The sequence below is a fragment of the Poecilia reticulata genome, linkage group LG12 (genome assembly GCF_000633615.1).
Source record: "Poecilia reticulata strain Guanapo linkage group LG12, Guppy_female_1.0+MT, whole genome shotgun sequence".
Classification (NCBI taxonomy): domain Eukaryota; kingdom Metazoa; phylum Chordata; class Actinopteri; order Cyprinodontiformes; family Poeciliidae; genus Poecilia; species Poecilia reticulata.
In genome coordinates, this window is record NC_024342.1 from 2,574,589 (window position 1) to 2,592,731 (window position 18,143).

General features: G+C 39.8%; 1 protein-coding gene across 3 annotated transcripts in view; it reads right to left on the minus strand.

The window, feature by feature from the left end:
• The window catches only part of zmiz2 (zinc finger, MIZ-type containing 2), a 37,731-nt gene that overhangs the window by 9,309 nt on the left and 10,279 nt on the right, over nt 1-18,143 (minus strand). For all 3 annotated transcript variants that reach the window (XM_008423231.2, XM_008423233.2, XM_008423232.2), the window contains exons 2-13: nt 17,285-17,386; nt 15,005-15,122; nt 13,568-13,770; nt 10,998-11,166; nt 7,031-7,249; nt 6,690-6,902; nt 6,354-6,437; nt 6,024-6,201; nt 3,601-3,742; nt 2,945-3,023; nt 404-535; nt 125-230 (exon numbers count right to left, since the gene is read on the minus strand). In XM_008423231.2, the coding sequence (XP_008421453.1) occupies nt 125-230; nt 404-535; nt 2,945-3,023; nt 3,601-3,742; nt 6,024-6,201; nt 6,354-6,437; nt 6,690-6,902; nt 7,031-7,249; nt 10,998-11,166; nt 13,568-13,770; nt 15,005-15,122; nt 17,285-17,334 (1,693 nt within the window). In that variant the 5' untranslated portion in view covers nt 17,335-17,386. The remainder of the gene's footprint in view (nt 1-124; nt 231-403; nt 536-2,944; nt 3,024-3,600; nt 3,743-6,023; nt 6,202-6,353; nt 6,438-6,689; nt 6,903-7,030; nt 7,250-10,997; nt 11,167-13,567; nt 13,771-15,004; nt 15,123-17,284; nt 17,387-18,143) is intronic.

Consider the following 18,143-nt stretch of genomic DNA (forward strand, 5'->3'; position numbering starts at 1 on the left):
ATGGATGGATGGATGGATGGATGGATGGATGGATGGATGGATGGATGGATGGATGGATGGATGGATGGATGGATGGATGGATGGATGGATGGATGCAGACCAAGCATAGTGTAAGTTTACTCACTCTTGGTGATGCAGTGCTCAGCTGGCAGTAGCCTCTTCTTCATCAGGCCCTGCAGGACAGACCTGACTGACGGCCGGTGGACCAACTGCAGCACAAACAGGTGAGACTGTGGACAAAGAGACAGGTGAGGACAAAGAGACAGGAGGGGACAAAGAGACAGGAGGGGACAAAGAGATAGGAGGGGATAAATTCAGCGTGGGATTCTGCAACCCTGTGATCCGTGATGTATCTAGTGGAACGTTGCCGCGGCGACCGGACGGTTGAGGCATCTGGACTTACGCAGCAGCATGCCGTCACGGTGATCTGTACGGTGTTGCGTCCCGGTTGACACACTTGCTTTAGGTACAGGGGCTTGTGGGAGGTCTTGTTGTCCCCTCTCTCAATGGACAGAGGAGTTGCGTTAACGCTGACCTGAGACAGAAAATTCAGAAAAAAAAACAATCAAGAATACCAATCTGGTGCCTTTTAAGCGTGCCCTGATGTAACTTTTACACTTACGATACGATACTGATAACTCAGCGTTGAGTATTGACAGATACCGACATTGATAAGATATCAGCAGGAATCATACATTTGTCGTGTGGAATGTTAGAGCAGGCTTGATAAATTGATATTACTAAAACAAAGAACAATAGTCAACAACAACAGGTATGAGAACAAACTCATTTATTATTAACCAATGGGACTGTCAGTGGGGTACAAATGCAGACTGAGGTGATCCGATACTCGTTTCTGGCTGATATCGGACCACTCTCCGATACCACTTGTGCTTTTATATTCTCAAAACTGCTGAATCCTGTAATTTAATCGGCTCTGTGTCCATGCTTACATACCCAAAGCGCTAAATGCTCAAAGTGTCACAATCTCTGATTGCACGTTTCTTTTTCTCCAACGTCATCTCTCTTCCACAAATTCACTCCTTCGATTCAAACTTAAAAATACATCAATAACTTTTTTTTTGCCACAAACTGAGCTTTATGCAGTTTGACCTGCTAAAATGTTCAGCTCATGTAGAAATAAGAAAGAAAATCTGGCAGGTTGGAACTGAAACTGATGGCCAAAATATAAAAAGTTGAATAAATTTATTAGACATCTTCAATATATATTCACAAAGGTACATATTGAGACCATAAAAACACCATAAATCCCAGGTCTTTATGCTAAAAAATAACTATAACTACTCGCTAACAAGTGACATAATCTAAGCTTATAATATAAAGCACCAGCATGGCTACAAAAACCTGAACACTGTTTACTATACGGCTCATGTACTAAAAATCAGAAAAGGTGCTGAAAGAGATTAAAACAAATGAAGTGACTTTGTATAAGATGATATTCCAATGGCCATGTTTATTAATTATATCACCATCACATGATTTTATATTATCCAACCATCGATACTGATAGAAAATGAGCCATAAAACTCATCTCTACATGCTTATAGGAATTCTGAAATTTATTTGCCACTATGGCATTAGATGCAATAATATGCACTTTTATGCAAAAATGGGTCTAGACATTTTCTTTTCATGCAGCTGTTGCAACAGTTTCCTCTGAGACAGTCATTAACAAAATAAGTATTTGTTCAATTTTGAAGGTGACAACAAAATTAAAAAAATTTAAAAAACTTACAATAAAGTTGCTGTACTGATGTTGGATGACCTGCATTTAGGTACAGTTAGTGATAACGGCAGCTGTCCCTGCCAGTTGCTGACTGCTGCCGTTAGCGCTGATGTCAAATGAAGAAAATATGCATAAGATAGGCAAAGAGCTGTTAATAATTATCTAGATTTACGGTAGTGAGCAAATCGCTGCTATCCTTTTAATTATCCATGTACAAATATTGATTGTTGCAGATTTGAAATGGGTATAATAAGAGATTAAAACTGTATTTTTCTGATGTTAGCAGTTTAAATTAGATTAATGGGTTGAGTACGCTGCTAGCAAATGAACCATTCTTAGGAAGCACTTTTAAATTGTCCCAGGAATTACAGCCATCAACCATAATATTGTGGCTTTGAGATCATTTTCAAGTTATATCAAGATAGTGAAATAAAAATGGAAGTACATCATCTCAAAGATCAATAAACTTTAATTAACACCGGTACTGGAAAACATTTTGACTATTCAAAATAATAATAACAAAAAAAAACAATTAAAAGATGGAAATAAAATCTAAACATAACCGAAACCATAAACAAAATGGATTATGATGTCTCCGTAAACAACACTGCCGTCAAAAAAATAATAATCATTAGGTTCAGACATTTTTCATAATGGAGCTCATTTTCATTTATGATGTGATTAATTGATTTATTGCTTATTGCCAAAGGCTTATAGGTTGTAAGAAGACAAAATGTTCAAAAAGAACTAAATGAGCTCTTTATCAAATGGTTTCTGTGTTCTTACAGTTTCAGAACCAAAAGCTGTTATTAGACATGTCGGCCTCAATGATGTTCTTCCTGTAAGTCAGCTGCACTGCAACATGGCGGCCATAAAGAGCTGCAGCACTGCTGTCCCAACATTTCCACTGAGTCAAGATCAGCACTACTAATTTAATCAGACAATTAAAGGTCAAACACAACTTCACTGAGATAACTTGGCCTCAATCAGCTGAGTAGATGAATAAGAACAGTCCACTTTAAAGACTTCTTTGAGTCACATAAAAGATACTTTATTGTTAGAGTAAATAGACAAATAGCTAATTTCAAATATATGAGATCAATGCAAAATGTCTACATCACAGTTTGGATTCCTTGAACATGAGATTAATCCACCTGAGAGCTGGATCCAGTGAAAAAGGTTGAGGGTGCTGCTTACCTGCACAGAGGCAGGCCAGTTAGTGTTCATCTGCCTGTCTTCATGGTGGTAACATTTGAACTGCAGCTCCAGATCTGGTCTGTAGGGGGAGACGCAACACAGCGGTCAAACAGACCCATGGTGGGGTTTCCTAAGCATCTGGGTCCGTTTGCTGTGTTAGATAAACAGCTTAACTTTCTGTGTATTTAATCAAATTCACGATACTTCATGATAAGTGTAAATTCAAGAAGCCAGAATGCTGTAAACCAAATCAAAAGTGGTTTCAGTTTTAGCTTAAGTACGTCATCATGTATGCAATAAAGTTATTGCAGCTTTTTAGTTTTTACCTTTTTTCTTCCAACAGACTGATTTGTTTTTTTAGTTCAGTTCTTCATAATAATAGTCACAATATACTTGGAAAAAGTTCTGAAATTACTTTTATAAAAGTTTCTTTTTTTGCATAACAAAAACATGGTATTTGAATAGTGATGTAGACGCGCCAACATCCCTTGTACATGACCTGAAACAACCACCAGATGTCACACTAGAGCAGCAAAGTCACAGTGTCGAAAGCCTTCAATCATTTCTTTGATCAAGAGAACCAGACTCAAGTCTCTGTTTTTCTTTTTTTCCTCGATGGAGATCACATATGAACTATTTTATTTAAATCTTCTCACCTCATCACCAGTGTTTTGTAGACCGAGTCTCGGAGCTGGAACGCATGGTTGCTGACAGCCAGGTTGTGCTCCAATCGGAACGGCTCCAACACCACGCCGTCTCGGACCGGGAAGGTCAGACGCAGGTCGTCGCTAGGGTTACCTTCAAAGGGAAACATATCTTAGTGCTGGAATCAGTAACAAAAGCTCAAATTCTATATCAATACACTGCAAACAGATGCAACCAATAAAACTAATCAACAAAGGCTGTGTTCTCACTGCAGCCTGAAGTGACCCAATTCAGATTTTTTTGACGTAATGCGACCGGTATCTGATCTTTTCATGACAGTCTGAACAACACAGGTCAGATTCTTTTCGAATGCGACCCAGGCCACTTGGGTATCCAATACGTATCCGAATCAAATGCGACCTAACGTCCAGGTCACATTCATCCAACCTGAACGTCACTCGTACTCGACAGATGTCACTATTCAGCGACCTGATACACGCAAGCGGGAAGAAAACGACAACCATGATGGACTGTAATGAGGATTAAGTTATTAATATGCTGCTCTGGTCAGACAACAACTTCAAATGTGTAAGCTGTGCTCCACCATTAGCATCCATGTTTACAACACTGAAGCAAACACTGAGAATACTGACGTTACGCTACTGCACATGCGGGACACTTTCAGGTCATTTACCCATTCACACTGCAGAACACATTCAGGTGGCATTTATTTGGAAGTGTGAATGGCTGCAGCAAAAAAAAAAAAAAATCCCATTTGACAAAAAAATCTGAATTGGGCCACTTCGAGCTGCAGTGTGAATGCTGCCTTAGTGATCAGCAGCAAATACAGTTAAACCCAGAAGTTTACATACAGTGGATAAAAAGACTCTGCCTGAAGTTAAATCCGACCCCTCATCACCTTAAAGAGACAATAATTATTTTAGTAATTGATTTTGAAGACATCACTAAATCAATCTCTGGCATGTTCTCTCATTATTATGGCATTTAGCAAATAGAAATAATTTTTGATAATTCTAACATCTCAAAAAGAAAAAAATTACTCTGATTCAACTGTAGGAGCACTTCCATGAAAGTGGTTTCATACTAGGAATTCAAGTGTGTATCAAGGCAGTGACAAAGAGGAAGTAACTGTTGTTGCCCATCAATCTGGGGAAGGTTAAAAGCAGCTTCCCAACAATTTAAAGTCTGTCATTCTGTTTCACGAGGTTATTCCTAAAGTGGAAAACATTTCGGACAGTTCCCAGCAGTGGATGTCACATTAAGTTCACCCCAAAGATGAAACGGTGCTCTACTTGGAGAAAATACTGACATCCATTGGACCTTAGATTGCACGGGCTCTGTTGGTGTTACAGACTAAAGATTGCAATGATGCAAATCAAACAAGAAAGCAATGTGGGAGAAAGAAAGCAGTCTTGGGAGCCTTCTAGCTGAGAAGGCTACGAAGGGAAGGAGAACATTGGCTGGCTTAGGTTTGCAAAGTTGATATTTGAACAGAAAGGTTAAATGTGATGTTTGGCCATAAGCCACGATATGCTGGAGAAAAATCTGATTAAAAAGAAATCAAATGTATCTTGGAGCATTACGGCCAAACATCAGACTTGGACCCTGCAGTCATTGAGTCAACCATGAGCTCTTTATGTATTCTAGAGCCGAATGTGATAACATCTCTGTTTCCTACTGTTTTGCTGAAGTTGGATCTTGGCACTCTGATCTAAATCTTGAAAAAGTGTTGCATGTCAGCAAATCTTAATGAATTTAGGGAACACTGTGAACACACTGATGATGTCACGCAGAATATGACCACCAGGAGTCACGGCAGCTAATGGTGCTTCAACAAAATCCTTTCACAACATTTTGGCTCTATATAGTCCTCTAGGGACCATATATATGCTTTTTATATATTTGTTTACATATTTGTTAAAATTGTCACTATGTCCTGACAGGAGAATATGAGACAAGTAATCTGGAAAGTAATCATCTGCCTTCTCCATTTGGCCCCACTGCCATCTGTAGAAATACACCACTCCTTGTCAGACACAACCAATAAGAGCCAGGAGGAGGGTCTTAGAGCTGTCAATCAAGTTCATATACAAGCTACTCACACCCTGCCCCTTGCTCTCTGCTACACAACAGCTCTTCCCGTATAGCAGAGCCTGCCATGAATGCTGAGGCTAGTTAGCATGGCCATAGATGATGGTGGATAAACAGTTTCCTGCGTTGTTGAGTGTTTCTCCTCCATTAATTTTTTTTAATGTTAAATCTGTCTCACAGATTTAACAAATATGTAAAAAATATATTTTTATAAAAGTTACATGCTACGTCTTTAATATCTCATGGGTTCTTGATCATCTGAGGTTGTATTGTTCTAATTCTAAGCTGAAAGAGAGTGTGGCAACATGTAACTCTGACCGACCTGTGGAGGGCTGCTGGGTGCTGATGTTGGCTTTAGAGTCCAGCGGAAGGTAGGGTGGCTTGGTGTCCTGGCCTGGGGAGAGGTAAGGGGGTATGGAGCTCCCTGGGGTCATCGGTGGGGTGGGGTTCCCTCCCATTGGTGAGCTGGGGTACCCGGGTATCACTGCACCTCGACCTGGCTGAGAAACAGAGATAAAAACAAAGTTAGAACTTCAATTTTTTTTTTCACATTGAAAGTTTTCCATGCTTGGCTCCGCTTGTAGATGTATTTAGGTTAGAGTCTAACAAAAGGAAATAACTGAACATGTTGAAGGAGTCTTAAAGGACTTACCCCGTTGACTGCAGCCTGTGTAAAGGCGTTGTAGGCCCCTGCTGCTCCAGATGGTAGACTGCCCTGGCCATTGAAAGGCTCTGACTGGAAGCCACAGACAAGAAACATAATGTTCAGATAATTCCTCACTTATCTTGAGACAAAGAAATTCAGCATCAATGCTAAGAAGAAATCCACACAGGATTCCTCAACGATTCTCAAACATTTATTCAGGTTAAATTTTGAACATAATATAATTTGAAATATCAAAGGCAGGAGATCTGAATTCACAAGTTTTCAAATTAATTCAGCTTTAAACAAAATTCTGTAATAGTCAACCACAGTGAATCTGATCACCTTATAAAACTGTGGAGGATTGGGCTGGCTGGCACCGGGAGGGAACTGTGATGGGTTGTGAGTTCCAGATGTGTACGGCCCCATGTGAGGCATGCGACTGGACGGGTAAGAGGGTGACGGTGCACATCTCTGCTGCGGACCACTGGGGTACTGCAGAGGCTGGTTGGAATACCCAGAGATCCCTCCGGAGCTGTACTGTTGCCCCGGAAACCCCTGGGAAAACAGACTACAGTTAAAGAACCGCACAGGTTCGGCCGCAGTCGGAGTCCTAAATGTCAGTAATGATTGAAAAAAAAAAAAAAAAGTAAAACCTCAAAAGTGAAGTGAAAACCTCCACTGACCTCTGAATGGAAAGGTCGCTTGAGGCCCTGCTGTCCGCCCGAGAAGCCAGGGTGCTGGGGCATCCTCTGGGCCTGCGCAGGGTGAGAGGGATACAACCCACCTGTGGAAGGTGGCAGTCCAGGCCTCAAGGGGACCATCCCGCCGTGGTTCATCCCCGGGGGCCCGCGGGGCCCAGAATGAGACAGGAACTGGTTGCTGTAAGGGGATGCTCCACCCATCTGACCGGGGGAAGAGGGAAATAAAACAGGAGGCGTAAAAACAAAGCCTGCTGGTTCTTTTCCGCAGCCTGGTTGGCTTGTAGAGCACAGGGAAGGAAAGTTACTGATAAACTAATGACGCCAAGTTACAAGGAGGTCAAGAAAATGTTTTGATAACTTCCACCAACAAGAAGTTAGTTATCGGGACATCTGCAATCATGGGCTGTCTCGTTGCTAGGAGATGATGTTAAGGCAAGATATGATCTGGAAAACAAATCAAGAGCCAATAAAAATACATTTCTGTGAAAAAAAAACTTCAGCAAATTCAGAAAAACCAAGGTTTCTGCAGAGTTCAGCTAAGTTTATGATCACTAGAACTTACATTTAAAACCTACATAAGTTCTGAAAAATGACTTTAGTAAACTGAATAACTTTCCTACTCAGTAACTTAAAGTTGCCTGAGACAGCTAAGCATAAGTTGGTAATTTATCTTTACTTCTGCATGTGAGTCAATTTACACTTAAAGCTGCAGTGTGTAACTTTCATAAAAACATTTTATATATTTATTTAAACTGTTACTATGTCCTGATAGTATAAGACAGATCATCTGTGGAAGAAAACAAGCTCCTCTGCCTTCTCCCTGTCATCCTACTGCCATCTGCAAAAATACTCCACTTGGTCAGAAACAACCAATCAGAGCCAGGGGGAGGGTCTTACCGCTGTGAACCACCCTAGTTAGCCTTTTGAGTTAACTAGCTGGTTGGGGTGTGACATCAACCAGCTACTTGGTGTCACACCCAAAATCTGAATATCAAAATATTCAGATTTTCTGAAATACTCGATGTTGGGTCATTCTCTGTAAGCTTTAATCATCAACTTGAAACCACTCCAGAGGTCACAATTTTTTAAAATATTTTTCTTTTTTTTATAATTGCAAAAAACTGATTTTTTTTTATTATTTATTTTCACCTGCTAAATAAACAATAAACTCAACTCACAATATTTTTACGAAGTAAGCAAAGAAATCGGATTTCAGTAGATGAGGAATGCATGAATTATTGTAGAGTTTAAACCAAAAAACGGGTCTTGCAGGTTTGCTATATTAAAAGAAAAACGTATCATACATTTTTTTGATTTTCTAGATTTATTTTTCGTCTGTTCAGCAACAAGAACAGGATGTGACCCAATTTTGCTAAGATTATGAAATGGGCATGGCAAGTCTGCATTTTAGTAAAAGCCAAGGGATGTTTTTGGTCCCCTCTACGAATAAATAATATTAAACCGAAAACAAAAACCTGGATAAATACTTCATGTTGGTAGTCCAGTCACAATAATGAATTTTGCTGGACAATAATTTGTCCCAGAAGTTAAAATTGTTGTTTTCAAACCATTTTCAAGTAATGTAATAAACTTTACATTCTATGAGCCTTTGACACTGAAACTAGAAGGCATTTCAAATAGCCAAAATAAATAAACAAAAAAACAGAAACAACAAGTAAGTGAATTCTGAAGTCTCTGTAAACAGAATTGTTGTTCAATTACAGAGACTAGATGAGAGCAAAGCCCAGACTGAAGACTTTTGTCATCCAGTTTTTGGTAGAAAGAGAAAGAGAAAAGACAAAATAGAAAAACAATAAGTCATCATTAATTAATTTATCTATTGTTGATTGTGACAGACCTATCTGTTGCATCTTACATTGTCCATTTTAAGATTTTACTTGTATCTTTTTTGAACAATGTGGCATAAGTGAAAAGGTCAAATTTAGGTTATTCTTGAATTGTGATCAAGGATCGCCCAAAATGGTTCAGAGTAGAGGTGTGCCGATCGATCGGCCACCGATCATAATCGGCCGATTTCCGTGAAAAAGTGTATGATCGGTGATCGCCGATCACGGTCTCTGGCTGCCGATCACACAAACCGATCACCTGCTTTTTATTTCGCAGCCTGTCTGTGCAGCTGGTCTCCTCTTTCCTTCATACTCAGCAAACGTGCAGCAACAAATCCTAAGCGATGTGGAACTATAACGCACTGAGTGAATGGGGAAGTTTGTGTGTTGCGGCGGAAAATTACCTCGGGGTTGGGGGTGAAGAAGGTCAAAATGCATCAACATGACGAATCTAATATGGCATAAAAACAATGCCATACTTGACGGAGTTTGGCTATCGAAGCTCACTGGAGTACAAAAAAGACTTATGGAGGATCAGACAGCAGGTAAAGCAACGCACAGCTACAAACACTCACCCGGATTAGCATGACAGTCAGAAAGCTAAACAAATAACACGCAAAATTATTTAAGTCTTCGAGCTGCGATGTAAAACGCTGGTTCTTCTCTCGCTGTTGAACCGCTGCTATGTGCTACAGGTAGTAATATTGAAGACGGAGCGCCGCTTCTGCTCCACCTGGTAGTGACTCTCACACCGAACCTCTGTTTAAAGCTGCAGCATCTAACTTAAAAAAATAAATTTTACATACTTATTAAAACTTTCGCTGTTCTAACATGAGACAGATAATCTCTGAAAAAATAATCGATCTCCTCCCTGTTCTGCATAATTACTCCGCTCAGTCAGAAACAGCCAATCAGAACTAGCAGCAATCAGCTAGCCGCCATGCTATCAGGACGTTTTCATTCAGTAACTCAGGATTGTTTATTGTAATGGAACCTGTATTTGCCTTTGAATGTTAAATTTTATACTTGAATTTTTTGGCAATGTTGAGAGGTTTTACTTTGACTTTTTGCATTATTTAGCCTCTTCAGAGCCTTCATGTTTTCAGTCTGTTAAAGATAGTATTACCTATAGCAGTACAATTTGCACAATGCCTGTTTTGTTTTGTTTTTTTCTTGGAAAAAGTTATTTAAAACAAATTTTTTGTCTAAATTAAGGTGAATTCATCTTAATTTTGGTGAATTTAGGTTACATAATGTAACCGGTAGTGCTTATGATTAAAAATATAATAATTATGTGATAGGAATCTGAATTGGCAGGAAAAAACTTGATCGGCACATCTCTAGTACAGAGGGCCGCAAATGGGCCCCGGACCGCAATTTGGACACCAAAGCAGTCCTAGTTCTTGATATTGCAGACACTAATATTAACATTTGTGAATTGGTCTAGCTTTTCATTGGGTAAGTTAATTTGTAACTAAATACTTAAGCAGCAAACATAGACACACAAAAAAAAGCAAACATTAAATTCCAGGACCAGAACTGCCTTGCAACCACAGATTGAGTTCTTTCTGCATCTCAGCCAGATGTTGGAGGTTTTCAGCAGCTTTTTCAGCCAGAGGGAGAGATCTGGCAAAGAATCTGCTGGAACTTGGATTCCACCATCCACGGAGTGAATCTTCCCGAGTCATATGTGAAGGGGCTGAGGGGTGTTTTTAATAACTAATACATACATTTAAATGTCTGCACTCTGCTTACATTTCATTTCAGCAGTTGCAGCTCAAAGCACTGGTGATTCAGTCTGTTCAGCTTCGACAGTGACTCATACATAGAGTTTAAATTTGAATGGCAAGCCAGTATCTAATTATGCAACGTCTCTGCTGGTAATCAGAAGCATGTGTCCTGGACTTGATGTGAGCATGAAGCAGAAAAACAGCTTCTGATTTCCAGCCCTGCAGCTAAAACGTTCCAACCAAGAGTCAGAACCAAGACGTTTGGAAATTTTCACAACCAACATCCCAGCTTGTGTGTGTGTGCGGAGCTCTTAGAAACAGTTTTTGTTCTAAGAAGCATGTGTGTGTTTTTTCTTTCTCTGAGACGTTTACCTGACCGTAGCTCAGCTCCTGGTTCTGTTTCTCCTGTATTGCTGCGACCGTTGCCGTGGCGGTGGCAGTGGCTGTGGCGGCAGCCGCGGCGACGGCGGCAGCTGCAGCCTGAGTGAAGTCAGAGGGGGCGCGGACGCCCAGGCCCGCGCCTCCGCCGTTGCCGGAGTAACTGTGGTGAGAGGGGAAAGACGCGGAGATGAGTGGGCCGCGGTCTCTTAGTCAGCTGAGTGAATGAGTGTGTGAGGTGTCGTCACGGCGGTGAGTCACGGCGGTGGGTGACAGCGGCCACGCTGGCATATGTTGGTGTGGAACCCCGCCGCAGCAGAACAACAGCTCATGACATGCAGCATGAAAACATTACAGGCTGCAAGAACCTGCTCAAATCGCCCACTTAATCTGAGGGATGAAGTAAAACAGATGCAACAGCCCAGCTGCAGAGTTTACTCACCTTTAACGCTGCAGTTTGTAACTTTTCAAAAAAAAAAATTCTTTGCATATTTGTTTAAACTGTCTCTATGCTGTGACACCAAAGTATGAGATAGATAGTGAACAAAAAAAAATCTGCTTTCTTCCGGTGCTGACTAAAACAACCAATCAAACCCAGGAGAAGGGTCTTAGCGCTGTCAATCACCCTCTATTTTGTGCTTCTCACACCCACTTTCTCTTTGCTGTGCTACAGCTAGCAGAGTCTGTCCAATGACAATGGATAAGCAGTTAAGCTGTTTCTCCACAATTAGCACATTGAGCAGCGAGTAAATTAGGATGATTGACAAAGCTAAGACCCTCTTTCTGGCTCTGACTGGTTGTTCTTGGTTGTAGCTGTGCATTTATTCAGATAGCTTTAGTAAATCAGGAGGAGATCAATTTTTTCACATAGAATCTTTCAGATTTTACTCTTTCCATGAACCACTTCTAAAGTGATGCTTCGAAATGCGTATAAAAATGTCCATAAAAACACATATACTGAACAGGATGCTAAGGTAAAAAATCAGATTCAGATTTTCGGCATAATTTAAGCTACTTTGGGTTTGGACGATGTAGAGCGACTGTGCGCAGAGGAAAGGTCAGAGATCAAACTAAGTATAATCCAACTTTGGATAACACCAAGATATTTTACAGTAGAGCAAAGTATAACACTTCAGCCAGAAGGCTCTACTATTGGGAAACCACAGGGAAACCACACTGGACATGTGATTTGTTTCCCCACAGAATAAATGTCCTCAAACCTACATTCAGTCTGAGAATTTGCTAATATAATGTAAGAAAAATATATATATTTCAATGATGTTTTGCTCATTTTTATGAGGGGTTGCAACAAATTTGCCTGCATCTGTAAAAATCTCCATTTTGTCATGAAAACACAGAGAGAAGAAACTGGAACTCAGAAGACAGTCGGGTAGAAGAGGATCAAAGAAAGAAAAAAAAAATCAAAGGATAACTGACAACAACACCTAGAAGCTCCGTGAAAGAGCTTTCAGACAATATTAACGCCTGCTCTGTGTTGTTCTCCTCCAGGGATGATGGAACAAAGCAGTGCAACTTGCTATTAAAGATGTGTTTAAAAATAAAGGTTGACAAAAGGCAGCAGCTGATCTTATAAGAAATTGTTTTAAAAGAAGCTTGTTATTCCGAAACACGGTTTAAAAAAAAATCAAAGAGATGGAAGTTTATATCTTTATGAGCTTCAGAGAAATGCCGTTAAACGCAGCTTAAAGCTTTCAGTCATGCAAAACAGCAACACGTATCAACAGATCATTTATGATACATCTGTGGAAACAAGAAGTGGTTTTAAACTGTATGAGTGCTGCCATGTGACAACCACAAACTGCAATATATTTGAATGAATTTTATGCAATGGACCAAAAGAAAGTAGGGCATAATTGTGAAATGGAAGAATATAGATTTTTAATTAAAAAAATAAAAATAAATTCTGAAAAGTGTGGCATGCATTTATGTTTAGAGCCCTTTAATAAAGGAATAGAGCAGAAAGGTCAAGTTGCAAGAAGAAATCCGTTGTTCAAAAATATCTTCATGAGTACTGCACCTTCCTGAACTTTATGTGTAAAATAAAAAGCTAAATAATGCCCCACTTTATGGTTATGTGTGACAAAAGTCTCCCCAAATACATCACAGACTCTGGTTGTGATGGAACAAAATGTGACAATGAGGCAAAAAGAGTTTAAGTGCTTTAGTAAGGCGGTTTATAAAAAGTTACATAGGCATGAAAACTCAAAATGTTTTCCCATTATTGTAAGGTAATAACTAGCAAATAAATGTATTAAACTTTATATTGGATGTTACCAATACAACAGCACAGAATTTACACACTGTTAATGATTTTCAAATGAATCAAGTTACATTACATTTTCCGATATAAGCCCTTTCGGATAACATCAGATGATTTATTAATCTCTTAAAACAACGGCCTGAAGTCGAGGTTCTCAAACATCCTTCATACATCCCTATAAAATGCTGAGAGCCACGACTCCCCTGTCATATTTACTATTTCTGACACTTAATAGTCAGTCAACAAAGTGAAGCCTCTTGTTTTCCAGAAGAAAGTGGCTTACCTTCCTCCATAGGCTGAAGCCGGGTTGTAGGCGGTGCTGGGTCGTCCGTACATGACCGGCTGGCCGTAGCCTTTAGACACGCCGTCCCCGTACGACTGCTGGCCCATGAACTGGGAGCCCATGCTGCCGCCCATCCCTGGGCTGCCAACTGGCATTATGTGACCACCAGAACTCTCGCCGGGGCCCATGGGTGATCCAAACACCTGCAGGTGAAATGGAGGAGGGCATTATGACCCTGGAGATCTGAGGGCGTGGATTTCAAAGAGGTAAAAAAGTTCAAAAGTAAGTGATTGACAAGACATTCACAAAGAGAGCGTCCACCCTGAGGTTACACTCACCCTTTAAAGTAAACCCGACATTAAGTAAAGTTTATTTAAAAAAAACTTTACTTATTAAAAAGAGTAAAATTCAGGGTTCCTGTATGATTTTAATGTCAGAATTTACAAACTTATATTTTCAAGTTCTCAAACCCTTACCTTCCTTTTAAAATGTAAAATCCTAATGTCCTCTACACAGGAGAAAAGAAGGAAGTCATCACAACATGGCTCCTATATTAAACCTTTAACAACGTTTTTACCAGCGTTTCATTGAGATGTAGCTTAGCAGATGCACAGTTGCACATCCACCAGATGTTTGCTAATTTCTGCTGGCTAGTCTGAAGGAGCTGAGTGGGGGAGTTGCAGAAGCTCATTAGCTTGGAAACTGCAGCTCTGAGGAGGAGCTTCGTTCTCGAAGGCGGTGCTAGGTCCATCCAGGAGTTTTGCACAACTGAATGGTTGCCATGGAGATTAAAGGATTTCCCAAACATGCATTAAAGAATCTAAGTAACATTCCAGGTATGGATTTGATGAGGGAATAACGTTATTGCATGATGTAAAGCTAAAAAAAAAGTTGATTTCTACATAATACTGACCCTTTAACGAGAGTAATAGTTTAGTTTCCACATCTTGACTCTCCATGTTTTTTTGCAATCCAGATATTTCCAGTCATGAAAAGCGTGGACATTTGAGGTGTGAAAGCTAAAGTAGCGACACCTTTCCTATGTTAGAAAGTTGTTTTAAATTTAAAGTAACACGTAGATTATTTTAAGTATTTGTGTAAATATTGTGCTATATTTACTCAAGGTTATCACACTTCATAAATGTCAAATAAATCTGTCCAGTATGCTGGACATTTATTGACCTGTATACTTCCAGCTTAGAAACCCACTAGAAATGTGTCACTGAAATGTTTGAAACCAAAGCAGGTAGACAAAAAAGATCTGTTTAACAAAGAATCAAATTAGCAAAGAATTCTCCACACAAATTCCTTAAGTACTGTCCTGAGACATACTGGTCACTTTAAGTTTAAATATTAACTAGAAAACGCACTAAATAAAGCGTGTATTAGTGAACACAAGACGAGAACAATGTCCCCGGGTAGTGAGTCATGTGTTACCTGGCTGTGTGTGGGATTGGTCACGCCCCACACTGTGGTTACTACAGAGAGAGATCTTGCGTGTTGATTGGTGCCTGGTTGCCAGGAGACTGGCTCATTTAGGAAGGGGCCGTCAGTGCTGCAGAGGGATAAGAAGGGATGGTTCAGGAGAGGCAGAAAGAGAGAGAGAATTCATCCAGATAGCAGTAATCGCAATAAGAGCATCACAGATGGTGTTCCATGGTTTCTTCCTGAAAACAAGGAGGGTTTAACTCCCTCTTAGAGTTCATTTGCTGTTCTAGCACAGAAAAACTCAGCTGAGTGTAAAGGTCACAAACAAATGTTCACTTTGGGGAGCTAAAGATTAACCTGAGCACGGTTTATTCATCTGACAGTTGAGGTTAGCCTCAGTTTCCTCCTTCTGAACCATTTCCTCAACAGGAAGCTACCGCAGCAGCATGGCTGTCACACCGCATCACTTGCAGGTCTGCAATACCTAATGTTGTTGGCAAGAAAACTGAAAAATAGGCTGATGTGTGAATACAAACACATCTGCATTAAAAAAAAAAAAAAAATTAATCAGCAACACGAGCAAATGCATTGCTTTGTTACTGTTAGCATAGAAGTGCAAACTTTAAATTGTGTTTTTTACTGCTGCAGAATAACACCAGACTGATTTGTGAAACATTCAAACGTTATTTTAATAAAGTTTTTCAGTCAGAAACAAAAAAACTAAGGTGAACCGATTGAAGTTTTCTGGCAGGTTATGCCGATTCTGATTTTGGCCGATAATTTTTTCTGTCTGAAAAGTTGCTGACTAAAGTTGCTGAGTTAGCAACAGTGAGATAACTATTGCTAAACACACATGTGTAGACGTGAATCACCTACCTCCCAAAATTAAGAAAATCAGGAAATTATTGGTGCACCCATAAAAAATACCCCATCCTATTTAAAGAAAAAATTGTCACTGGTATAATTAGCGGCTACCCCAACAATACCTAGGTAAGAAAAAGCCTAAGCACCTTTAACATTCTGTATTCTTTAAGTTAAAAATAGTTTGAAAATTTATTAAGATTATGTTTTTCCCATTTGTTGTTCCTTGAACGCAGCGTCACAATCACAATTCTCAGATATCACCAGCCTGGATGCATCATCTCACTTTCAAATCCCATGAGGTGAGCAAGTCTCAAAAGTCGAAAACGCATTCCAGCTGATCTGTGCCCCCATGTTGACCGATCCATCCACAGCTGGTGATTTGTGCACGCGCATTTGGCAATTTGTATTTGTTGTGTATTGCTACTTGTGCAGTGGGAAACTTGTACATTTGAGAATGTACACATATGTGAATGTGTGAATCATGTGATGTACTTACAAGTCTTCTTTTATGAGCATGCAAATCTTATTGCACACTTTGTGAATCTTTCAGAGACTAATTGAGCTCCATACAAAACATCTCACCATGTTGTAATCTATAAAATTAAACAAGCCTGTCTGTGTTGCTGCCAACAATTTCTGGTGCTGCTCTTGCATTTTTAAAATCTAATGAAGTTTAATCTGATAAAACTCTTCAGAGGCGAGTAGTTTAGCTGTAAAAAGGCATGGATGGTGGAATAAAACAGCCTGAAACCTGCCTGAGTGGTCTAGTAAAGATCAACCGATTATCTGCATTGCTTTCCGAATTATGAGTTGTGTAGAAATAAAGAAAAAAAATATTCTATAGAGAATTGCAATTCTTAGTTCTGGGAATCCTGAATCGATCCAAAATGCTCTTTATATCTGCTTCATTTTTTTAAAAATATAATTCTTTCATATTTTTTTTTATTGAAAAAAAAAGTCAGGTAGCTAAGCTAAAGTAATCCTGGTAATTTTGCACACAAACCTATTTTTGTTTAGATATAAACTGATGAAATGTGATACAGTGTGGAACCGTACTAACTTTTACATAAATGTTTTATTTGCTTACGCCATCTTCTCCTCCTGTCAGTCATATGACAACACAAACAGAATCTCTTGACCGTTTGGAAAGAATAAATGCTTTTGTCAATCTCATTGTTAGACACTGAAAATTTGCATCTCTAGTGTAGTAGTGATGACATTATTTCATTTCTTTATCATGACTAAATAATTTCCAGATCAGTTTTCTCCTAGTGGTCTAAGGTGACATGTGAGTTGAATTATTTGTTTAAGATTGATCCTTGTGCAGATCCATCATCAAGTGGCATTGTTGCTTGAATGAGACAGTCACATACATCACATCATCTACCTGGGCTTAATGTCAGCACAGTGTGTGTGTGTGTGTACCTTTGTGGAGTGGGAGGTAGGGAGGGTTTCATGGAGTTAAGGGGGTTCATCGGATGAATGGTGGGATCATTAGAGAGCCCCCACTGTCCTCAAGCAGGAGCCCTGGGAGAAGGGGAAAAAAAAAAAACACGCACATAAACAGACAAACTCTCACAGCTCATTTGCTGCACAGAAACCATTTATCATCACTATAGCCCACACTGTGTGCACAAAAGACATAGCGACCTCCCACTCTGTGCCACTCACTTTAATCTGTGTGTGTGTGGACTGCGCACTTCAAAAACGTTAGCCTATCACTGTCTGCTGCAGCTCTGATACCTCTGGAAACGGGAGGGGGGAAGGGAGGTGCGAGCTAAATTTAGCTTGCTGATTTCAAAAGGAATTTAAGAGAACAGAGATGAGACGAGGCGAGCTCTTCTCTCGCCTCACCAAAGTACAAGCAGTGACTCAGGAGCGTGCGCTGCTCTCCCGCCGCTGACTAAGTGACATGTTCTGGACCTTCTTTAAGTTAATAAAAGTTCAACGTCTTCCGGCGTCATTCCCGGGAACACCCAGGACACACAAAACCACTCTGACTGTTGATCAATAGGTAGCTGATTAATCACGTGTTCAAAGTGTTTTCACTAAATTCACATCATTTCTCTGTTTGAACTTGATGAAACGGATTTTAGTTAAATGTCTGGAAGGATGCTTCGGATCCTGAAGTGGATTTAAAGTAGACACAAGGGGAAAAAAAAGAAAGGAGGCACGCCAGAGGTGTTACACGTTTCCTTTCCTGTGTTGTGAACTTTTAAAGATTACGTGAGAAAATCTGCATTATATATTTCTGCATTGTATGTATGTAAATATATATATAATA